The following is a 25,469-nucleotide window of genomic DNA, read 5'->3' as shown; positions in this document are numbered from 1 at the left end:
TGAAGTACGGTGGAAAAGAAGTTTAACGTACATACACGCAAAACCGGTGCTAGTGGAACGGTTAGAACACTGCACTTGCAATGCAGAGGTGACCACGGTTCGGTCCGATCCACGAGCGCGGCCCGTCATTAAACAACGGTGCTAAGTTTATTGAACTCCCCTCCCCCAACCCCGCTTCTGGCGACCCCGCAGTATAGAGATGTGTGCGCTACCGTTAGGTAGTTAGTTAGTTTGTCGAATTGGCAAGTGGCGTGCGGTGGGGTCAAGTGTGGGTACTTCTGCCAGTGTGGAAGAGTCGGACGAACGCTTGCATCGAGGGACTCTCTTGGGCTCCCTTTGGCGGAGACCAAGCAGCGTCACGCGGGGCTGTGCCTCCACCCGACGTTTCGAAGGGAACACGAGAGGCACCCCGAGGCTTCGTTCAGTGAGCTCATCGGTAGCCGAGGAAGCTCTTGCGGCCCTGCAACCCTCTGGAGCACTGCACCTCTGAGCCATCGGGGGGTTGTTGTTTTTTTTGGGGGTCACCTGGCGTATCGGCTCACTCTGCCCGAGCAACGATACTTTCAGGTGACCACGTGGCGGGCAAACACGAAATAACAAAAATTGCCACACTGCTCAAAGGGAAGCCGCATCGACGCGTCTGTCCGTCTGCAGCTGCAGCTGACCGTCTGCGCTTGGCACCGCATGCCTCGTGACCCTTTTGTAATTGACGCGATGTCGAGGCGGAAGCGGTTAATTAAAAATGCAATTTTAGGCGTGGCGGATATCACCGGCTGTAATGGGCTTGCCTAACGCAATCTCTGTTGAGGTTGTTATGTCATTTTTTATATAAGCGCCGCGGCGGGCGTCGTTAACGGAGTGTTACCCGACACTGTAATCAGGGCCGCTGTCTGAGCGACCATCCTGCCTCCCTGCTGTTCATCTCTGACAAATCACTTTAAATCGCCGTGGAGATATAAATGGACAGATCGATTTCCTTCTTGACAACTGATACAAAGTGAACGTTGTGCTCACTCAGTTTTGGAGTACATGGAGATGGCAGTACGATGCACAGTACACGGCAAGCATTGGTCTAATAAAATAAACAATTAGGGGCATAGGGCTGCATCAAATCGTTGATTGATATTAAATATTAAGCTTACGATACGCGCATCGGAGTTCTGCGCAAAAATAGACGTTTGTCAATTCATATATATGTTGTATGTGGAATCGTGGTGCAGTTATTAGCGGTGACTTTGATTCCTGTCCACAGCCAACATCAATGACAAGTGATATCTGGGCACCCCACTTCACCAAGCCGCAGTGACCAGCGTGGAGAAGTATGGTCAAACAATCCCAATGCCGGACACGGCGTGGGGAAGCCATCGTCGAGCAGCGGAGTGACACATGGCAAACAGATATATTTTTTATTAACTTTTATTTGGTTTCTGTAATTGGTTTTATGTGACCCCATTCCGCCACTAGAGGCTGCTACATTCATCACAGCGTAAAAAAACAACAACAGTTTTTTAATCGAATCGTAACACTCGTAAATTGACTAATGGCAAACCATTACTGATTTAATACATATCCCAACCGTGGCCAATGCAGGGGCATGGACGTAACAGGGTGGAACGTGCATCAAGCTGATTGGGCCATAGTCTGTCTCATTATTAAGGCGGAGCAGCATTTATAACCCACTTAAGGCAAGGCTTCAGTGGCTCCAGGGGCTGGAGTGCCTCTCTCCAATGGGTGTTAAAACCTCGACAGATCTGTGATTGGGGAGTTAATTTCCTTGGGCGAGCACTAGAACTCGGATTTTTAAAGCATGGTCCATGGATCGTAATTGATTAACTGGAGCAAAGCGACCGAAATAGGTGAGGATGTAAAGATGGGGGAGAGTAGGGGGGGGGGGTAAGATTCGGGAAGGAATTCTGAACGCTGGGAGTGGGTGGCGCACGTCTGGAATCCAAGGGTTGGTGGATCACGTAGAGATTCACGAGACTCACAAACCTGCAGGCCAGGATGTGGCATTACAGCAAGGGGGAGTGAGGACCAATTTGCAGAGGTGGGACAAAGTCATTGTTATGCAAGTCCAAGTCGAGTCGCAAGTCATCAAATTCATGACTCGAGTCTGACTCGAGTCCAAGTCACATGACTCGAGTCCACATCTCATAGGTGGGACAAAGTCATTGTTATGCAAGTCCAAGTCGAGTCGCAAGTCATCAAATTCATGACTCGAGTCTGACTCGAGTCCAAGTCACATGACTCGAGTCCACACCTCTGCCAATTTGTATCGCCATTTGGATGTCGTCGCCTTGTTGGTGTGGGGTTTTTGTAAGCGCTGCTGCTTTCCGCGTGCAAAACACTCCTCTTAAATAAAAAAAGCGAATTGTTAAACATCACAATCCAGGACCCTCCAGAAGTATCCCGGAGATTTAGGGAGGCTTTCCTGGTAAAGTAATAAAATAACCTCGTGATATTACCATTATTACGTTTGAAAAATGTGCGGTGTCCTTTCACGGCTATGGGCGCTTTTTATAAATACGCGTCAAAGCCATTTATATAACATGAATTCCAGCTTCTATTCTCAGAGCCGGGAGAAACTGATATTCATGTTGTCAAGCGTGACGAGATTTATTTCAAATAATGATGCGGAGACTGGAGAATTATACACAGAGCGAGCAGCCGCGTGATGAATTCTCCCCGCTTAAGTGCATCGCTTCTACCCTCCCCATACCACCAAGGCGCCACGCGTTGCGGCTGATTGATTTCCCCGTTTCGTATTCGAACTATTTATAAGTGTCAGTATATTCTTGCCAAATCGTATACGGACAGAGATAGATGCAATATTCCAGTTTTTTTTTAAACAGGTGGGACATTGGAATCCAGGAGATTTTACTACCATTTACTCGAGTACTGTACCACATAGATGAATGCCAATAATTAATTCGATGATTTAATTGACGCACAGAAATATAAATCCGGCCGTACGGGTTACCTGGGTGTCTATAGTGGCTCTTGGAGCAGATGCTGCCATCGTATTAGCGCTCTCAGCGTGAAAGCACTCGTGATAAAGTTGTGCCGCTGTTTACACAATTTTTACGTATTTGTAAAATGGTAATCTCTTCGTTTCACTTGTTAAAAATATATTTTTACTATTAGTATATTCTTGCCAAAGCGGTATGTGGACATGACATTGATGTAATGTTTACAAAGACTATTGAATTGAGTTAACAGGTGGAAACGGGATACTTCTGAATACTGCCGCACATCTTGCAAGGTTTGCTCGTTGTACTATTGTATTGTTTAATTCTATAATCGTGACCTTTACATTTAAACTTAGTGCCAGCCCACCCGAGGTATGGTTCGTGTTTTTTTTATTTTCAATGCAATCCTTGAATGTTTGTGTTTTTGATTTGTTTCGCCAGGCAGCTACGCTACATTGACATAACACTTTTTTAGGCGATGTTGCTGTGTCCGCATCGGTGCACAAAGCACAATTAACAAAACATTAATCACATCCGTTAATAATGCTGCCTTAAAAATTACATAATAGGCAACGTTTGCAAATGTTTCCAAATGTCGCCTATAATATGTTTGTTTTACTTTTATGGCAGTGTTATTGACGAACGCGTTCTGTTTAAAATATATATTTCCACGTGTCATTTTGTGTGGATATATTTCAGGAAATGGGAATTTTTGCCAGTGACTCTATCGGGCGTGTCGGAATTATTGTGTGGGTCATCTGAAATCGGCTTCTCAGCATCATGGTTTTCAATCTCGAGGGCTACACAAAGGGATTTATAGGAATACTAAAAATATCTGATCGAATCCAGATCCAAAGGGCCACCAGTAATCGTATTAATATTAATGTTTGCCTGCTTTTGCTTCACTACTCAAACAGCAACTGTAAACATCTGCTAGAGAAAAAGAAAATCCTCACTTCAAGATCCATCATCATCATCATCCTTGGTCAATCCACTGCTGGATGAGGGCTTCCACAAGCCGCCCGCCATCTCTTGCGATCTTGCGATGTGTAATAATCTGCCCGGCACCTGCACACCAGCTGATTTTCATCGCTTCATCTCCTGGGCGGATGTACTTTCAGACACGTTCCCCATTTCCTTGACTGCCACTCCATCATCATTATTCTTGGCCATCTGCCATCATTCTTGCTAGCGACATGTCCTGCCCAAGAACGATTTACCTTTCTAAAACGGTCAACGTTATGTCTTTAACCTGCACATGCTCTAAAATCCACGCATTCATTTTTCTATCTCTGTGTAATTTCAAGCATGCCGCTTTAGAGGCACGTATGGCAAATTTGGCGTTGAATCGGTGTCAGTGAGTTGTAACATTTAGACCTCGGAACATTTTTTACGCTTGCAGGGATTTCCGAATGAGCTCTCACAACATTTACCGAGGCATAAAAAAGCACCACGTGAGGTAAAAAAAAACCCCACAACGAATCCAGCAATAAAATTTCACGTCACCGACCCAACGTGAAATCGTTCCGATGCCGAATGAGGGGGGGGGGGGTGGGAAACTGCCACATTTAACGCGAGCCACAGATTTCTTCGTCTTCACGCAGCCGGCAATCGCAGGGATGCTTTCTCCGTTTGTGTCGCGAGACGCAGCCTCGGCAGCGAAGTTGCCTGGTTTCGGCGACGTGTGGATTGTCGATTGGTCTCGGCTGAGCGAGCCTTCGCTGTCGCGTTCCGCTCGCCAGCTGGCGAGCCACTGGAGCCTTCGTTCAATCTGAGCGGGGTGATTACAACGCTGGCAACTGTGTCGCGTGCGTTGAAGCGACGCGTACAAAGCTTTGTTTCGCATTGGATAGGGTGCTCCGGCTAATGCCTTTCTTCGTAAATGAATCGTACGCCAATTGTGAAGTGCTAATGTATTTATTTTATTATGTAAAAATAAGTTTCTACCCTCTGTCAATTCACAGCTGGGGGAAGGCCTCCTCATCCCAGCCAGTTATTAGGGGTTGCGTGAGCATGCCTCTCCACAGGGGTCGGTGCACATTGGTGAAGAGGGCAAGACGTCGCTCGCCGCTGGTGTCAACAGTGGTTGAGAATTAAACTCGGGTCGCCCTCGCCTGGCATGCAGGAGGTCGTGGGTTCAATCCCAACCCTGTCGCCTGCTGTATATTTGGAGTTTGCATGTTCTCCCCGTGGTCGCGTGGATTTTTCTACGGGTCCTCCGGGTTTTCTCCTCCAGATTTAGAAACGTGCGTTGAGAGTATTTGGCTGCGATACATTTCCACGCGTTGAAAAGCCACTTCGTTGAGCTCTCATTCGTGGCCAAGTCGCTTATGAAAAAGCTATATAGGTTAGTGGGCCTTACCTGCTAAAATTAAAACAGTTTAAATAGTGTGTGCTAATCACCAGGTCACCGCTCCACCCCGTTGTATCATGTAATACTATGCAAATATCGTGCATTAGTTCTGTAATGATTCGCCCTTCTGACCCTCCTCCCCCCTCGCAATTTTCCGAATTGTCCCGGTTTGCTATCACAATGATGCAAAACAAAATCGGGACATCGATGGCAGGTAACTGAACCACTGGGTCACCACAGAGAGTCAGCTGAACTAATATTCGCGAGACTGAGGGCATGGCGATGGCTTTAATGTAACAGTGGGTAGATCATGATGGATGAACAACACATCTAGGTTGTCGTGTCTGGGCTTCTGTTTTAAACTTAAACTAAACTATTTTACATTTTACCAGGTACGGCTCTCTGAGCTATAGAGCTCATTTTCAGAAGCGACCTGGTCACAAATGATAGCCCAATGAAGTGGCCTATCACTTGGAAATGTACAGGGCGCTTCAGAAAGATGTTAACACTTACGAGAATTTGCAACAATACCACAAGAAATGTGCCTCCGAGCTCTGGAGACCATCTAGAGAAGGTTCATGGCATGTGTTGACAATAATGGTAGTGGGGGTGGTGGGGGGGGGGGGGGAGTGATGGGGTGGTGGGGGGAGTGATGGGTGGGGGTAGGAGTCGGACTTCCGCGCGAGTGAACGTGACTCGTTTGGTTGTTCACGTGGCCTGCGAAAGGGGCTGAACAAGCGCCGCCACGAAGTGGCAGCGCGCAAGAAGCGAAGCCGCTGCTGCTGCGGCGCTGAAATTCGGTAAAATCTGGCGCCCGACGAAATTTCCGATCGGAGATTTGCCCACGCACGGAAGAAAGTTGTGGAAGAGCGAACGAAGGAATCTGAACACAGTGGTCCTTCCATTCGTGTAAAAACGGGCGTAAGAATCTATAATGAACAAACATTCAAAATATCGGGGCAATCGTTGTGGGTTCACATTTTTGCTGTGTCGGTTCATTGCCGAAAGATCCACGGATCGTAACGTCACGTGCACACGCCTCCGTTGTTTTTGATTGGCTAATATCTGCATGATCGGTGATTCCATCGCAGTCAGTTTTTTTTTGTATTCTACCACAGCGCTCGGCGGCCAATGGTCGTCTGCAAGGGTCGTCGAGTGGGGTAAGCTGTCGGTCACCCAAGGTCGTCACCTCCCCCGGTGCTTGAAGAGATGACTTTCGACAGCTGAGATCAATTTTGAAATGCGGCAAAGGTGCAGCCCTGCAATTGCGTGCTTACACCACTGCTGGAAAAGGGGCTTCCGCAAAGAGGGGAAACCCTATTATTTTTAGACGGGTTTTGGTCTCCTCTTCCACGCTGTCCAGACATATTGGAAGAGGTGGAAATTGACCACACTTCACCCCAGCACACGTGACTTGCCAATTGACTTTGCTGTTCCTCCCACCCCGCACCTCCGATTAGCACGGTTGGCTACGTACGGTGCGAAAGAAGTTTAACACGCCTGCATACTTACGTGGTTAACCCATTTATACTGCTGGTTAGATAGAGGGTGAGGGCGGGGGTGATTTAGGAAACTTTGACCTTCGGCTGCGGAAGATGCATTCAAGACTCACGTTTTGATCCACAGAGAAAATAACGCCGCACATGTCAAGAGTTATTTATTATTTCGCTTAACGAATATATTCCTTTATGTGCCATCTGCGTGTGTAGGACTGTTGATTATTTAAACAAAACAAATGCCCGTGGCAAAAGAGACTGAGTGACAGAGATAAGCCGTTGTGGGCTGTTATGTTTTTTTAATCCTTTGCATGGGCAGAGATTAACGTCGACATTTAAAACATCGAAATACGTTATTGCGCAGAGGGGAAGGAGGAACAAGACACTACTTCTGCATCTAAGCATTACACTATTTTGGCAGCGTAATGCTTCTTGGGTATACCATCGGTTAACACACACACACACAAAAGCATATTTGCTTAAAATGCTGAAATGCTGACGCAACAATGAATGGAGCAAAGTCGAGCACGTGTGACTTCTAAGGTTTTGCGTTTCACTTCCACGTGGGAACGCTGAAGCGTAAATTGTCTCTCCGGCGGGGGGGGGGGGGCGTTTGTCTGCAGTGACCACCTAAATATAGCTGCATCTCCATCTCATTACATTTGCAAAGCGCGAGCCATGAAGGGCATTGTGTTGCCTTTTTTTTTTAAAGACGAGCAGCCAGACAGCCAGTGCCATTCGGTGATGCACAAATTACGTACCCTGCCAAATCTCCGCCTCCTCGGGAGGGGTGGGGTCAGACGAAATGTGTTTCACTCCCGAGAGAGACGGGCGAGTGTGAAGGGTCATTCAAACGGTTTAACATTGGTCCCATCCTGAGAAAATACAACCAAATGCGAGTTATTCGTTCCAGCAAGGAACGACGAATCTCATGAGAGCTCTGCTTTGGGATGGGAGGTTTTTCTTTTTGGGTCCATTCAAGGAGTGTTTCTCCACATGTTCGGGGGAAGTCGGAGTACCCCCGGAAAACTCGCACGTACGAGGAAATCACACGCAAGGGTCCGTACAGACGGGCTTCACGAATCGGATTCTGCGGCTGAGTCCTACCAACTCCTGGTGGCAGTACCGCGCAGCGTGGCAGCTTTGGTAGAGGTCTATGGTGCAGTGCTGTGTCTATGGGTAGTATTTGTGTGTGCGAGTGCGTTTGAACTTCTTTCGCACCGTTCGTCACCAACCGTGCAAATCGGAGGTGCGTGGGGAACGGACAACAAACCAAACGCCGAAAGCAGTTTGAACGAGATGAGTTTTAAAATCCGAGTTGCGTGTGTGCGCTGTGTCGATTCTGAATCCAATGCGCCGCTCGATGTTAAATTGCAGACCTTGCAAGAGCATCGGGAGCTCTACATTGAGGATGTGGCAGAACGCCCTTTGGTGCATCTGCAATTTCGATTTTTGCGACCGTGCACCGCGTTGAGATCCCCAAAGACGTTTTTAGTTTTACCCAAACCCTCAACCACGTCCAAGATGGTTTTTAGCTCTTGTAGGTTCAGAAATATCTTTGACCTGCCTGTCACTGTGCAATCAACCCATTTTAATGATAATAATTACAGCGTGTCTATGTCGCTTTTCATCAAATATAAAGGTGCTTTTCATCGATTACAATTGCGGGCTGGGGGTTAAGCACTTTGTTCTTGTGTTCTTTTTTCGCCAGCTGTAATTTACATGGCTCCCTATACACCATTTTTATTTTATTTTACTTTTATTAATTTTAATGTTTTACCTACGTGACTTTACCGAAAAAACCTAAGAATATGAATCCTTGCAGTCACGAAAGCTTCAAATCTAGAATCCCTATACACCGTTTAAATCATGCAGCGGGTGAGTTGTAGCGCAATGCTTGGCGCACGTGGTCTATGACCTCCCCCCACCCCCGCCTCCCAAACAAACGACCATTACCAAGATGGGATGCCTTCATCCAACAGTGGATTGACAATATGGCTGGAAATTATTCTGATAAGCATTAATCAATTTTCATGCATTTTGCATACATCTGTCCAAAATGGCGTTTATCTCGTGCGAACATTTCATAACGCAGTGGAGCGTGATGTAAATGATATATTTAAACAGTCGCGGCACATCGCTTAATGACGTGGGTGTTCCTCATAGTGCCATTAGTACAAAGCTGCCGAGCTCCGAGCTGAGGAACATTTGGTGGAACGGGGAACAGCTTCGATGCCCAGGCAAAAAAAAAATTATTTATAAAAAATTCCCATTAAATCTCATGCGAAAAAAAGGTGACAGCACATTAAAACAAAGGTGACCTCTCCACCACAAACCAGGAGATAAAATCATAATTTTGAGCAAAATCGGCGCATTGTCTGCCTGAAGATGGGAACACACCCCTCCTTCCCTCGGACTCTTTTTAGGTCAAAACGAGGAGGTCTGTGCAGTTTTTTGTATTTTTTATTGAATTAGAGTCGTTGAATGGTAAGGGGGCGGGGCAGTAGAACCGAGTTAACGCCGCTTTAATTGTTCTGTGTCCCGTTTGGTACGACCCTTTTTGAAAAAATAATTTTGACGCGACTTGCAATAAATGCCCACGCTAAGTCTCATTTAAGTTAAACTCTCATTGTTCCATTTCTCCATTATGCAATCATTGCGGACTGGCGTAATGCATACAAAAAACGCACCGGCGATCCAGAATTGACATTTCATAGTCCATTAAAGAATACTCCAAGGCCTTTAAGATACTAAGAACAACCTCATGGCTTTCCGGCTTTAGTTAAAATAAATGTTGTTCTCTTTTTTTTAGGGAGAAGAGAAGGATTTAAAAAGAGATGCCGAAGTCGTCCTGCATTTGGCATTCTTGTATAATTCTAGATTTGAAGCTTTCGTGACTGCAAGGATTCATATTCTTAGGTTTTTTCGGTAAAGTCACGTAGGTAAAAAATAAAAATTCATAAAAGTAAAATAAAAATAAAATAAAAATCCGACGTTTCGGAGGCAACAGAAGCTTCCGTCTTCAGGTGGAACCGTCACAGCATGCTTGCTGTATCAAGTAAAAAAAGACGGAAGCTTGTGTTGCCTCCGAAACGTCGTGAATGTATTTATTTATTTAACTTGTATTAATTTTAATTTTTTACCTACGTGACTTTACCGAAAAAACCTAAGAATATTCTTGTATAATACTATACTCAAACTCTTTGGTTCTTTCGGTAAAGTCATGTAGGTAGACTAAATAAAAAATGATCACGACGTTTCGATCGCAACACAAGAATCCAGCAGTCGATCTGCTGAACCAGCTGGATTATATTTTTACGCCTGAGGACGACCGCTTGTGTTGCGATTGAAACGTCGTAATATATTATTTTTGGTCTATTTTATTTTTCTACCTACGTGACTTTACCAAAGGAGTATGTATTCCTGCAGTCACGAAACTTCAAATCAAGAATACTCTCCTCGTAAAATAAAACGAACAACATCTTACAGCTGCCTATCGGAGTAATTGAGATGTAATGATGATAGCACTTTGAGGTGCTGGGCCATTTCAGCACCCAAAAAACTCTTATCCTTATCTTTTTTTTTAAATGTATGCTTATTTACTCTGAAGCCTCGCCGAGTTCCAGAACTCATTTTCCAGAGGGGACCTGTCAAGTGTTCGTAGGAGAGGCGATGCTGTTGCTGTGTGTGATCTTAATTGAGTAATTTTTCGGGTAAAAATGTTCAGCATTGGTATGTTTGGCCAACACCAGTAATATATATTTCTTACACCGAGGGGAGGAAAACCAAGAACCCAGAGGGGACCCATGCGGGACGGGACAGAGAAACGCAGAAAGGTGCCCGAGTCGGGAATCGTACCCAGCCCCCCCCCCGCCCGCACGTACTGGGGAACTCTTTCCTTCCGATATGAGGAAGTCAATGGAGCTAGGCACTTTTAAACCTAGATTCAATACTCATGTTTTTAGAACTGCTTTGCTTAGTTTTTTGTCCCCCACTCCGCATCGCCGATTAGCACAAGTTGGCTACGTACGGTGCAAAAGAAGTTCTACATACATATACTGCACGATACGAGTGTTAGTACCATGCCACTCTGCCACCCGTATAACAACTATGAACAAAAATATACGGAAATCTATTAAAGAGCATGTCAAGGGTATAGCCTGGACAACCGAAAGGATGGCTACGCCACGTAAAACCACTTTTGCTTTCAATGCAATCGCCCTCAAACAGCAAGGTCATGCTGGAAGATCACTCAGAGATAGAGTTTATGGCTTCCCTGCCTGTTATTCCAAACACAGGCCGTGAGTTTTATTGCTGCCTGAGCTGCTGCTGCTGCTACACACAACAGGCGACGCTGCTGATTTGTGTATTCACGATGGCAAGGGACGCGCCCAATTTGATAGTTTCAACTGTCGGAAGCACGCACGTGACACGGACAGATGCCAAACCAAAGCGACGAGACGCAGTGGCAAGTTTCAGCGCTCTTGTCAATACACTGCTGGATGAAAATCCTGTGCTGCTGTCGGGCAAAGGGGTTTGTTTGATCATGCTTCACCAAAGCGGTAGGAAGCCACTGGAGCTATGCACTTTTAAACCTCGATTGTGAAACTCGTTTCTTTAGAACAGCTGTTTGTGTTTTAAGTTTGTCCGCCCCCCGCCCCCCCGGTCGCCTCATCTCCGATTTAGCACGATCGGCTAGGCACGGCGGTGCGAAACAAGTTAAACAACAACACTCAACAACACACAACAACACACGCAATGCCCGCAGCTTGTTTCGCCACTTAGTCGGCGATTGCCAATTACAGACAAGCCCCCCCCCCCACCCCGATCCCCTCCACACGCCAAGCCGCAGTGAGGAACGTAGGGAAGGCAGTCGGTGGTCGTCTGTGCCGGTTACGCTTCTGGGTGTCGCGAGACGTGCCCCGTGCCTCACCCACCACGCGGTGTTGTGGTCGTTACTTTGCAGGTGCCACCGACGAAAGTTGACTCACCCACCCGCTGGCTCGTGCAGCCAGCTATGGCTGCAGGGTTTTAGTAGTACATGTTGTTTGTCGCTTATTGTGAAAATTCCGTCACAGTTCCTATGATCACCGTTGCATTGCTTTATTTTGGTGATTTCGAAAAGTTTACTGGTTTGGCCATGTTTGTTTGTTGTAGTACGGAGTTAGACTGATAGCCTTAATCTAAGTTGTCTTGTGGTTGTTGTTGTTGTTGTTTGACTTGCATCCCACTGGGATTTTTGCACAGCGTTGGTGTACGGTGATTTTTTTCTGTAAGACTTTGCAGTTTTTCTCTGTATTTTTCTGTTTGCACATAGTCACATAGTCACTTTAAGATGTTTTCTTGTTCATGTTTTTGTTTTTTGTTTGTTGCGGTTGCACCCGATTCAAGAGCCGAATGGCTCACAGGGCTACACCTAATAAATGAACTTGAACTTGTCTCCCCTTGCCACAGGACACCTCAAAGGGTTTTAGTTATTTTTGTTTTGTTTTATTACGGCCGCGTAGCTCCCACAGCAGCTCACGCCTCATTATCTATCTTTACTACAAACAAATCGAAAGCTTCTCTCGCGGGGGGAGGGGTAGGTCGCAGTGGAGGTGAACTTATTACCTCCGGACATTTTGCGAGAGAGACGCAGACGTACAACGGCATTCCGCGACGGGTCGTTTCGTTGTCGATGTTTGACACCGTTTGGAGAAAATTCTGCGTTGGAATACGTCGCCAAAAAACACCAAACCCCCCCCCCCCCCCACTAAGTTCACCTCGCCCAGGGGTCGGCAACCAAAATAACAAAGTGTTTTTTTTCCAATTCGGTGAACAATAAAAAATCACTTTAAAGAGCCGTAATGCAACGTGAGTACGAGACGGTGGCCCGTAATAAATACCGTCACGAGGCCAGCCCTTAAAGAGTCACAGGGCTGCAGACCCCTGACCTCATCGAACGGCGCCGAGACGCTTGTTAGGTATTTGCGCGAGTTACGATTGCAAGCTGCTGTTGTTGTTGATTCAATAGCTCGAGTTGACGGAGCGAGAGGGGGGGGGGACAGAAAAAAAGCAACATAAGCAAAGCTTAATCATTTCGGGGAATTTCCCGACGTTATTTTTAAATTCATGTCAAGGTCGGGCATGAAAATAAAACCGCGGGGTAAAAGAGAGGGGGAGGGCTTTGCTTCGATCAGCATGGAGAATGAAGATGAATGAAGGGGGGGGGGACCTCACGGCACCTGTTATGCTGAACGCAGCAGATAACGGGTTTTTTTTTTTAAATACAGGGTGTTCGCTGGAGAGGACGCGCACGCGCGCGTGTGCAATCTCCCCCGTGTCAGAAGCGCGGACGCAGATAAACGTTGTAAGGCGACTGTGTAAGCTCGCCCCCCATCCATTCAGCCTTGTTTGTTGGTTCAATCGACGCATGATTCAACAACACATTTCATTACGCCGACGTGGCGCGCGGGTCTACCCCCCCCCCTCGCCCTCCTAACCACTACCGCCTGCCAGTGCGTTCGGCTTTGCCCTGCCAGCGATTGGGGTGGACAACCAAGGCGGTTTAGAGCGAGCGGGCCTCGCAGTCGGAACGTTTGCGAGTTGAAATCCTGGTCGGGGGTTGTTGACTCGGCCCAGTATCCCACCCGGGGTCGATAAAATCACTACTGCTCAACAATGATTTGTCCCCGTGGATATATACTCGTCCCTGCCATAGGAATGTCGAATTGGAAGCGCTGGCTCGGTGCTCTGGAAAGGAGATGCGGGCATCGCCTTGGTTATGCATTTCGAACTTCTTTCACACCGTACGTAGCCAGCCGTGCTAATCGGAGGTGCGGGGAAGGAAAATAAACTAAACATAGCAGGAAAGCACTTTTTGAATCGCTCTAGGCATGGCGTTCTACTCGTGTAGATAAGGTTGGGAGTAAGTTTCGATTTAAAGTTTTCGTGACTGCAGGGATTCATATTCTTGGTTTTTTCGGTAAAGTCACGTAGAAGGGAAATAATAAAATAATAAAAATAAAACATAATAACATTCTCACGACGTTGGGAGTAAGGTCACCAGATTTTTTTTTCAAATGTGTGCTCTGAGTTTTCCAGTTAAATCGTTGTTTTAAAAAAAACATTATTCTGGGTTCAGTTTGTGCGATTTTGCCTAGTTCTACCCAAACTTTGCAGAATGCGGGTTGATTTCACTCGGATGCGTCTATGCGGTCGGACGTGGGACAACACTTTGTACTGTGTGCTACTCGGCAGGCACCCATCTCCTTGTGCGGTTTCGCTTTGTGCGCTCTTATTTTTGGGAACGCATCTACCGCATAGAGCGAGGGGAAACATCGTTTCTTTTCCAAATTTCCAATCGTATTTAATGAGGTATATTTATTTATTTACATTTCACCTGGAAAGTTAATCGATAATTATCAATCCTCTCAATTTGCCAGGTTGCCCAGGGATGTCGATTGACGCATGCACATAGCAAACGCCGAATGATGCGTATTGCAATTTGATCACATTTCCATTCAGGACTCTTAGCAGTGAGCAGTTGGACCACTTGTCAGAGCATGGACCAGTAATGTGATGACATAAATGCTTCCGAAGTTAATGTCAAAAGGCTTATTTTAATGTCATTGGATAACTGGTATATTTTTGGTATATTTTATTTTACGATGACAGTTGGAATATAGCAAAAATAAGCGCACAGCAAAAGTTATTTGATGGTGTTTTTTGCGCATTCATTATTGATTAGGCTAAGACCATCAACTTGCTTCACTAGAGAACCAGATTTAATCACAGGTGGCTTACATCAAAACTTTCAGTCTTTAGCAAAGCCCGCTCAGTGCTCTGTCAAATGAGCCACCCGATCACGTAATGTTCTTAAATGCTCTATAGCTTGCAGCGCTTAAGAGTTGGAGGTGTATCAACACAGCAGGACACTGCGGCCACCTTGAGAAAAATCTGAGCCAAACGGTGAGAAAAACACACAACACCAAAATCCATACCGCAGTCGGTGGAAAAAGTATAGATTCCCACGTTCTTTGGCAAGCTTCATGTTCGCTCTGGGGGGAAGAAACGGGCACAAAAGGAAGGGGCATTTTGTGCTCAAGGAGTGTGCGGAGTTCACCTGCGCTGAGAGCAACATCAGGCGGGAGGCCACCAGAGGAACCTTCCCGAGCTGAATTAGCCCCGAGACGGCTGCTGTGTTGGGACTCGCGGTGCCTGCGACCTTCCGATAAGCGACGGTGACTTTCACGGCCCCTGCCGTTCTGCCATGGCAAAGAAGCCCAAAACCACTTTTGGTGCTTTCACCGGGAGAATATTTTTTTTGTTTCAGTTTTTTTTTTAAACTGTGCATTAGCTGAATGTGATTGCAGTAAAAATAATACATCCCGCAATTGATAAAGGCCTCCCCACGTAAATGTCCATCATGGGGGATGGGGGGGGGGTCTGACTATACTTCACTACGCTGGTCATTGCGGATTGATGAAGGAGGGGTGGGTCTGGAACGGGAATTTTCTGATATCGCTTGCCACTGATATTAGCCGTGAATGACGTTTTTAAAAGTTATGCATTGTTGTGGTCATTTTTCGCACGTATGCAATTCATGTACGCTCTATGCAAATGTTAATGTTTGCCCTCGGCTCACCGAGCATTCTCTGTTCATCAGACTTTTCTGAAAGCGTTTAATGTCATGGAATAAAGTGAGCGAAATCAATGCACAGGTAATGTAATTATCATTGGCTACTCCTAAACCTTGTCAAATGGCAGGACACAGATAAAATCATTATTCTCTGGTCTTTTACACAGTCATCTAAAATGGGTGGTCGATAATTCTATGTTTAAACAATCACCTTCCCCCACGCGTTATTATTTCCAGCTGAAAATGACCGAACATTGCATTTTAATTGTGGCGCTCAAGTAAGAAGAGAAACCCGTCTGGAAAGTTTCAAATGTCAAGAAGACGAATACAACCACGATTGGAAAGAATAATCTCGTGGAGCAGTAAGGTTGAAGAGGCGTGAGAGATGGAACAATTCCCGAGATGATCTCCGCGTTCTAGCCTCTGTCGCCTAACCCAATAATTGTGTTGTCTTTCGTTGAACCGTGGTGCATACAAGGGTGTCTGCGATGGAATCGCCGATCTTGCAGATTGATTTAAATCGTATTACGGCGCTGCACAGGTTTACGGCAGTGCAGAGATAAATTCCAAACCATCAAAAGGTGTAATCATTAATCTAGCAGTAGACTGGACATGTATGCATGCTGCTGCTGCTAATGACGTTGAGGATGATTATTTTCAATGCTGGCAACCGGAGAATCGTTCATGGTCCTTTTGTGATGTACCCGCACGGGAGTGGCAGTGGTGGCACCGTGGTTAGCGCACGGTACTTTATGAACTCGCCGACCTGAAGTTGATTTCTTGGCCATGGCTAACATTAGTGGCTAGTGACCTGGGTTCCTGCGACAATCCGCACCAATCATTTAAAGTGAAGCCATGGTCAAACAACAACCTCCGTGCCTAGCACGGAGTGGGGAGCCTTTAACCAGCAGTAGATTAACACATGGACTGTTAGAAAGTGTTAAACGTAACTTGATTATACCTAAACATGTCGGACACAAGACGGAATTTAACTGCCCACATAGCCCCGCCCCCCCACCGTAACTCAACGTGGAACATTCCTTGGTGGATACTCGACACCTGTGTGCCTTTTGATTCGGAGCGTTCCATTTGTGCGGGTTAGGGGAGGTTCGGCACGTGGCGAACGGAGCCCGCGTGTGCGTGAGATGCGTGGGGCTACGGGTAACAAGTTAGCGAAGTGACACAGCGTTAGCTGCGATGAGACGCGACGCGTGCCCCCCCCCCCCGCGCGCATCCGACAGTAGAGCAGCTTAATTGTAAATAGCTTCATTATCTACAGAAGCCGTAAAGGGAAAACCTTCCGGTCGTATTTCTTCCTTTTGACTTAAAATGAGAAGCGACCGATCGCCGTCAAAGACCCCAAGGCGCTGATAACGGCCTCCTAATGCGCCGCGTACGGGAAGCCGCAGCGAGAGAGGCAATTACCAAAGTGCCCTCCGAACAGAAGCAGCTCGTCGTGTCTGGCACGGGTCCGACTCGGCGCCACGCCGGTGAACGTCTTCGTTGCCGCCGCTTTTATGTCGCCCAACGATCTCTTCCTGCCGCCTCCGCCGCCTCCTCCTCCTCCTCCCTCCCATCATCAAAGTATTGCATAATGCGCCGTAGCGGATTCTATTTGGAATGCCAAGGGCGTCCAAGGGCACCTTTTGTGGCACGATGCGGAATGCTTGCTCGTATTAGTCACCGCGTGGCGCGCGTGGAATGACAAAGTGTGGTGGACCCGCTACCCGTGGCGACGCGGCCGAGGGTGTTTTCATCAACGCGTCTCTGTAGCGGATTGACGGCCGGGCCCCTGAGTCCCCTCCCCCGCTAGGTCAACTCGGACTCAAAAGAGTAGCTGGTGCGGTGTGTAGACTTCGCCACTTGGGAGACAAAGGCGGGACGGGTGTGGTGCTGTGCAGTGCCGGTCTGCATCGGGGGGAGGGATCGTTGTTTGTGTGCGCGCTTCCTTAATTTCCTTATCTTGTAGGAAAGAAGACACAAACAAACTGTAACAGTGGTCTCAAAATATGACGGCGGTTGACCCGGGTTTCCGAAATGCGGTGAATTCGTTTCGTTTTTGTTGTGTCGACTCATCTGTGTGAGATCATTTTGAACCAAAGAAATGTTGGAAGAGCCAATTTGAAATGTTGAGCATATTACCGGTGAGCACAAAATAATTCATGATTTACGAGTCAAACGCGTCACTTTGGTTGTCGTGTGTGGATGGATATCTTTTTAGAAGCTCGAATAATTCTAGAATAAATAAATATATATCAGATGAAGACCTTGATTTCAGGCTTCGGCTGAACTGTAGCATTGGCGATCGTTCACTTGGCATCATCCTACTAAACAGCTGCCAATTGTCCTCATGGGGGTCACCTCAGCCAAACCCTCACAGGACCTCAATCGATTAACACAATGTTAATGCAACTGTGCAGCAAACCAGGAGTGAACTACCCCCTTAACGGGCAAGCCTGTGGATGAAGAACACGAAACAAACGCTGGAAAGTGCACAGTTGCTTCGAATTTACTTGTATAGAAGAGGGCACGAGGCGAAACACGTGAATTGGGGGACAAATAGGAGGCACCCATGCCGAATTAAGGGCTGGAACGCCGTGGTGGGAGTGAAAATTTGAACTCCGTCACTGCATTCCGGAAGGCATCAAGAATTAATCTCTCTTCATTTATTTTACTCACAAATAGACCCCCCCTATACCCACAGACACGCAGAGACCCACACACGGGGTGAAGCTTATCCTCCTCATCCCGCTCCTCAGATCTAGTGTACGGTCCAAATCAAGTCAGAATCAGAATATTTCTACTGGAGGAATCCGATGAGCTGTAAAGCTCTTTTTCACAGACGTCCAAATAAGTTGGGGGTGGGTGCAATCATTGATGAGCTCCCCCAGTAATTTATTCTTTATAGGAGTGAGCTTGAGCAGGACGCATCACGAGCACATTGCATCGCTTATGAACGAGGCTGTTGGTGAGATGGCAGACAAAGGAGATGACTTGCCCCAGATGACTATCACTGCACCACGAGGAATGGCGGCGGCATGCGGAGGCCTTCATTCAGCATTGGACAGATCATGGTTGACTGATGAGTATTGGTGTCTGCAGGCCTAGAAGGTCACCTGTCGTGAGCGTGGAGGGAAAAGTTCGAACCTTAACCTTGTTCCAACTCTGATGCCAAGCCAATAAGCCATGGGTCCAGGGACGATCCTATCAAGATTGCTCTTGCAGATCTGGACAAAGACCTTGGTTACAGGTGAGCGTTTGTACACGGCACACAATTTACACCTCGCTCTCTCTCTGTCTCTCTGAGGAGGGGAGCAGTGAAAGCCACGGTAGGAGAGGCTGTTATTGTTTAAAAGGCAGCAGTAAGTGGACATGTCACTTGTGGTCACTGGGGGAAATCGTGGCCTTGGCACGCTGTCAGAGGAATGACTTGTGGCCGGGCTAAATGAAGAGATAGTAGCGTTCACTGTAGACGTGCGTGCCAGGGCTAGACCATCGCATTTTATTAACAGTGGCTTCTACTCCTCTTCCTTTTTTGGGTTTGTGCCGATGTATTTTTGGTTGACGAGAGCTTGGACATTTGTGAATAAGCGCTGTATAGCTAATTGGATTCCTCCAGTATAAATAATGGCTCTGATTTTGGATAATATCAGTTGTTTCAACGGACGCCTCACTGCTTAAGCCACGTAAAACGATCAAACTGAAATATGTATGTGTACAATCTGTCGAGATAAATGGTGCTGTGGGGACGCATGGCCACGTCTTCCGTGTGTGTGTGTGTGCGCCCTCCGCGTTTGATCATTCAAATATATGTTTTGTTTATATTACGTCGGTTTAAATGAGTGAGCGGCGCTCACTCGCAACACATCGCTTTGGGTGAAATACGCGAGGCTCCAATCGCGGCCTCAATTCACGCCGCGTACGGGGTTTTTATTTTAGGTCGTGACATGAGCACGCAACGAATTAGGGAATGTGTGGACATTACTGGTGGATCATAACTAAACATGCGCCGTCGTATTATCATAATGCTTTGAAGCGTGCGAAAAACTATTTACGGGAGTTCCCGGGGCGATTGCCAGCTGTGATTGACAAAGTGTCTCTCTGGTGTTGTGGAAGATGAGATTGGTGTCGAGGCTGTACTTGGCTGTCTGACACAAACGTCTCGCTCGGTCCGTGAGAAAGGCTCTGTATCCCAATCCTGTCTGGCACGAGTTTTATACTTTGTTAATAAGGAGAGGGCGGCGGCGGGGGGGCGGATGTTGGAGGTTAGTTCGACACTCTGTTGTGGTTCTAGATTTGAAGCTTTCGTGACTGCAAGGATTCATACTCTTAGTTCTTTCGGTAAAGTCACGTAGGTAAAAAATGCAATTAAAATTACGTGACTTTACCGAAAGAACTCAGAGTATGTACTCTGTTGTGTTGTTTTAGTTTTGCGCAAGAGCTCCTGCATCCCATCTCCGTGCATGGCGATCACTGGATTACCAAAATGGTGCGCTTGATAAACAATGTTTCTACATTGTTTATTTTCTCATTTATTGAAGTACAGAACCTTTTTGCGGGACGGGTTGACGGACAACCTTAGATATTTGTCTACAAGATAAGAAACACGTTTTATCGTTTACAATCAAGCTTTGTTTTCATATTTAATTGTTGCACGAGTTGAAATCATCGTTACATCTTACGCTTTGAATGCTCGAACAAAATCCTACAAAAAGCATTGTTCACCCTCCCGTGTTGCGCCTGATTCTGCACGGTTGGCTCCGTAAGGTGCGAAAAAGTTCAACATACAAGACACACACATCATATGCCATGCGGGCCAGATGAGTAAGAACGCGTTATTCACACTTTGCCTCGCCACAAACAATTTTAATCATTGCTGGGTATCATGCACTATACTGTGAACCTGGCTGGCGACCTGAGGTTGATGCCCAACCACCGCTACCGTCAGTGGCAAATCAAAAATAAATTATTTATACCGGAGAAATCCGATGAGCTGTAAAGCTCTCTTTCACAGACGTTCAAATAATATCTCAACCTGTCCTGGCCCTTCTTCAACCCTCACTGACCAGCATGGTGAAGTATGGTCAAACAACCCCCACAAATGACACCAGCGTGGAAAGGTCTTCCTGCAGCAGTGGCTGTAAAAGGTGATGGAATAACATTGTGTTTAAATTGTATAAACAAAAAAGAATACACGGACGGTTGCAAATAAAGTAAAATATTCCTCCGTTTAAATACCTTGAAGTATTTTACTGCCCGTTGTAAGTTCCCGAGTCTGCACCATGCCAGCTTCACGCAGAGCAAAGTGTACAAGTCGGCACAGGTAAGCACACGGGTCTAAACAAGATCTTAATGGGCTGTCATGCACTCGCCTTGTATGTGTCCCAGTATACCGCGGTGATGGCGACATGCTCGAAAAAATTCTGTCAATAAAATGCATGTACGTTAATAAAAAAAAACCCGAAGATTCCCCCATATAGCTTTAACAGACTGTTGGGGCAAGTGCTGTTACTGAGTGTCTTTTGAGAGGGTGGGTGGTCAACACTACGCCTGGCCGCCTTTGTCTTCCCTAGGGACGATGTTTAAATATCGCAGCAAGTACTCGTATGAGGCCGATTCGGCATCGGGGAGGCCCAGGACCGGTTCAGATAATCGTCACTGGTATTAGCCGTGAGCGGGAATCGAACTTGGGTCTCCGGGTTCATCTTGCAGTGCGCTAACCACTGCACCACCGCTCCCCCCACACAAGCACAAAGACAAAGATCCCCCGTAATGGACTTAAGAGACTGTTGGGGCAAGTGCTGTTAGCGTGCACCTATGAAGGCCGGCACGACACACGAGGGGGTGGATGGTCAAAACCACCACGCCCGGCCGCCTTTGTCCCCCCAGTGGCAATGTTTACACACCACACCAGGTACTCATTTGGGGCCGAGTCGACCTAGGGGAGGCGCAGGACCGATTCAGATAATTGTCGTCACTGGTGTTGGCCGTGAGCGGGATTCAAACTCGGGTCGCCGGATTCGTCGCACACACACGCACGCACGCTCGCGCGCGCACAACAAAGTCGTTTGCATGCCGATGAAGTCGGCACCATGATGCAAAAACAACAACCGGATTAGATTTGACGCCGGAGGTGTGAAAGCCAGTGGGTGGTGGTGGTGGGGGCGGTGGGGGGGGGGGAGCTGTCCACGCACATTCGCAGTGAGTGGCGCACGAAGTTCGCGTCTCGCGTCGGGAGACGGCGACTGTCGTCCTTGGAAGGGGTTGAATCTGATCAGTGCTGGCATCAAGGATTACATTACCAAATAAACAACAACAACAACAACAATGAATCATTGAAGAGCCGCACCAGATGAGATGCCCCGTGTCAAGCCTATTGCACCGACGGTCACCGCGCGGCGGGCTTTCAGGGTGCGCTTCTGCGGCCGTCTGGAACGCTCTTCCTCACCGACATTAGGACGTCACTCGAGCCAGGCACTTTTACATCATCTCGATTGAAAACTAATTTCTTTAGAACTTCATATTTCGTTGAGTTTGTCCTACCCCCCCCCTGCACATTACGTAGCCAACAAATTGGCACGGTAGGGCTACGTACGGTGCGACAGAAGTTCTACACACACACACGATCTTCACCATAATCAACTGCCATATTGACTTTGGCAGCGCGCATGATAAATAATTGTTTGCATTAGTAAACATTAGTAAACAATTATTATTAATAATAGTTTGCAACGACAACCATGCCCCCCCATCATCGCCAGTGGGAATATTTGTATTAAAGACGGGGGAATGGTGTGGGTGCATGCCCTGGCTATTCGTTCAGTAAAGACATCATATCTTGCACCACTAAAGTCACTCGTTTACGTCTAATCGACGTTAAACTCACGCCGGTCGTAAAGCAGAGCAACGTAACGGGCAGAGAGGCTGTATTGAATTCAACTAAAAACTCCAACGCTGGGTTCAAAGATGATCGCTATCTCATGCAGTTAATGCTCAAAATTCCGCATTTATTTCCCGTCGGTAGCTCAAAGAGTGAACACGTTAAACCGCATTGCATTTGTCATACTCGATACGAGGCGGAAGAATATGAAGCTTTACTTCTATTACACCTTAACATCGCATCGAACTCGGGGGCGGAGCGGTCAACGGTGCTCTGTAGCATCTGCCCTCGGGAGAGAGCGAGAGAGAGAGAGAGCGAGAGAGAGCGAACGAGAGAGAGAACGAGAGAGAGAGAGAGAGAAAAGTTGTAAGTCGCGGAGGGAGCAGAAGCGAGGGGCAGAGAAACAACAAAAAGAGACATCCGTTTACCTTCATCTTGCTCCCTCATCCCAAACTGCACGAGTGCTCGCAGCAGGAGCACCACCACCATGAACACGGCCATCATCTCCAGCCCTTCCAGGGGCATGGTGAATTGTTTTACATGCTTCCGTGCCCAGCACGTTCCGTTACACACACACGCACGCACGGTCCCGCTCTTTCTGCTTCGTAAGTACTTGGGTAGCGAGCAAGAAAGCAGGTAAGTAGGTAGGTAGGCTGGCTAGCTAGCTGGCAATTTTGGTAGCTGACTGGCCAATGGAATGGCCGGCCTGCCGACTGACTGGCTTTGCTAGCTATCCGACTGGCTGAGCGACGGGGTCTATGGTTGGCTGGATAGTCGGCGGCTAGCTGGCTCAAAGGCAGGCAGGCAGGCTGGCAGGCTGGCGGTCGGTACAATCACCCCGGCATGCAGAACAGACGATCTGGTCGATTGGCTGGCAGGATAAAAAGCCAGTTGATCGGCTTGTCTGAGTTGGATGGATTGTTGTCGCCCCCCACCCCTTCCACCTTTCCAAATGGCCAACCGACCGATTGGCGGCTCGGGTCGCTCTCTCCGTCTTCTCTCGCCGCCTTAGTTGAGCCAGCGAGCGAAAAGTTACCCGCGAGCGAGGCTGCGGTGATATTCGCGTCACACCACGCAGGTGCCAGCGCCCGTGCAGCCGTGGGCAGCACCGCGCGCGGCTGTGGCGTGCGCGCGCGCGCGTGCGTGCGTGCCGGGACGCGTCTCCCACACCCCCCCCCTCCTCCTCCAACGCTGGCTCCCCATGTGCCTCCTCCCACCGCGACTCGGCGCAAGAACACAAAAAAAAGTGCCAAAGCCCGGAGCGGCACGAGTCGCTTTGCTGGTGTCGGCTCGCGCTCGTCGCCACCGTTCGCAAACGCGGCGCTTCGGTCGCTCGCGATCGGGGAAGCGTTTTTGTTTGAAACTTGAAATGACTTTAGACGCGTGGTGATTTACAAGCCATGTTTCCAATGTCAGTTGTCCAAGTAGGAGATTAGAGGAAATCGCAGGATGTATGTTATGTTGGGTGCAAAGTATTGTGCGTAGATCAAAGTCTACTAAACATTTTTGATTTAAAGCTTTCGTGACTGCAGGGATTAATATTCTTGGTTCTTTCGGTAAAGTCACGTAGAATAATCTTTTTTTTTATCCCTTGTTTTATATTTCTACTAAACATGTTTTTATTTCATCAGTTAAGGCTTACTGAGCTATATAGCTATACTTCAGAAGCGACATGGCCATAAATGATAGCTCAACGAAGTGGCTTATCGCGTGGACATTTATAGCAGCAAATACTCTAAACGCGTGATGTTGATGCTAAATGTGGAGGGGGAAGAACCGGAGGGCCCGGAGAAAAATCCACGCGACCCACTGGGAGAAGAGACACGCAAACTCCAAAAATACAGGCGTCAGGGTCGGGATCGAACTAACAACCTCCTGTGTACCAGGGGAGGGAGTTAACATCTCGCCACCGTGGCACCCCAAAGATAATCGCTAAGAGGCTGCAAAGTTGCTGTATGAAATATTGCTACTAGATAACAAATTTGAGTTGACTGAATAAAAGATAATGTTTTATTGTTTAATGTGTTATTTCTGTATGCGTGGCCATGGAAACCATTTCTGCGAAGTAAAAATGGGTAACTATCCACTTTTTATATTTCAGAGTCAATAAAATAAAAGCATGGTTGAAAACCCATGAATTGCGGTTTTAAATGTCCAATATCAAAACGGTTGTGCAACACTTTAGATTCTTGAGCAAAGCTTATCACTTAGCACGCTAATATCATAAATGAGCTGCAACATGAATATTACTAACGTATGAAAGAAAATACAATTACATATTTTTTCCATTATTTTGACAAACCTAATACAGCAGTATATGACGGATCGGCTTTCCGTTCGCAAAAAAAAAGATTCACAGGAAAAAAAACTATCGCCACGATCATTCACTAATTTAATTTAGCGACAAGAACGAGGGCGAAACGATGGCACCAGGGCATTAGCAAAATTACAGGGACATGTTTTTCTGGCGTTCCACCTGTTCCTTTCTCTTCTCAACACTGCATCTCCCCCCCCCACCACCTGATCTGAGTGGCACCGCACCAAGATGATGCATACCCTCGGCGCGGACGGCCAACAACAAGATACCTTCGCTTTCGACGGCGACGGGCTGAGGATACTCATCTCGACTTGCCATGCATGGTTAGGTTCCTAACAAAATCAAGGCACGCAGATTTGTGAATGGAATGGCGTGCATCAAATATCAGCTTAAATTCATATCCTAATGAAGCATCACGCGGTCATTGACATGTCGATAAATTAATCTCTCATTTCCGTCTCCCGTAACTCTCTTCTAACATCTCACTCCGTCTATCTCACCGCATCTATATCCCTCGCCAATACCTCTTCCGTCATCTCAATCGCATTTTACGAATTGAAATGTCCGCTCGGGGGCCCTCCAGTCGGGCTAACTCCACCCCCAACTGGAGGGGTTGGGGTCTGGGTTGGAGAGAGAAGGAAACAGAGAGAGAGAGAGGTCACTGCTATTCCCCGTGTGATCGGGCGGCGGTAAGCAGATTGCTCGCTCGCTCACGATGCCCGGGGAACGTTCATCTGGCGACCAGGAGATGCCCGCTGGCGATCGGCACTCGCCGTGGAAACGGACGAACCCCCGGTTGATCCGCCGCGAGATGATTGATTCGTGAAGGGGCGC

The 25,469-nt window shown here is 47.4% G+C and overlaps 1 protein-coding gene across 1 annotated transcript in view; it reads right to left on the bottom strand.

Annotated features, from left to right (window-relative positions):
- LOC144717566 (A-type potassium channel modulatory protein KCNIP2-like) overlaps positions 1-23,406 on the bottom strand; it is a 41,668-nt gene extending 18,262 nt beyond the window's left edge. The window contains exon 1 of the mRNA XM_078592986.1: positions 22,747-23,406. Coding sequence (XP_078449112.1) covers positions 22,747-22,843 — 97 coding nt within the window. The 5' untranslated portion in view covers positions 22,844-23,406. The remainder of the gene's footprint in view (positions 1-22,746) is intronic.
- Between the last annotated feature and the right edge of the window lie 2,063 nt (positions 23,407-25,469).

Source organism: Lampetra planeri, chromosome 4 (genome assembly GCF_965212315.1).
Source record: "Lampetra planeri chromosome 4, kcLamPlan1.2.h2, whole genome shotgun sequence".
Classification (NCBI taxonomy): Eukaryota; Metazoa; Chordata; class Hyperoartia; order Petromyzontiformes; family Petromyzontidae; genus Lampetra; species Lampetra planeri.
The sequence above is the reverse complement of the archived record's forward strand: the minus strand, read 5'-3'. Positions and strand labels throughout refer to the sequence as shown.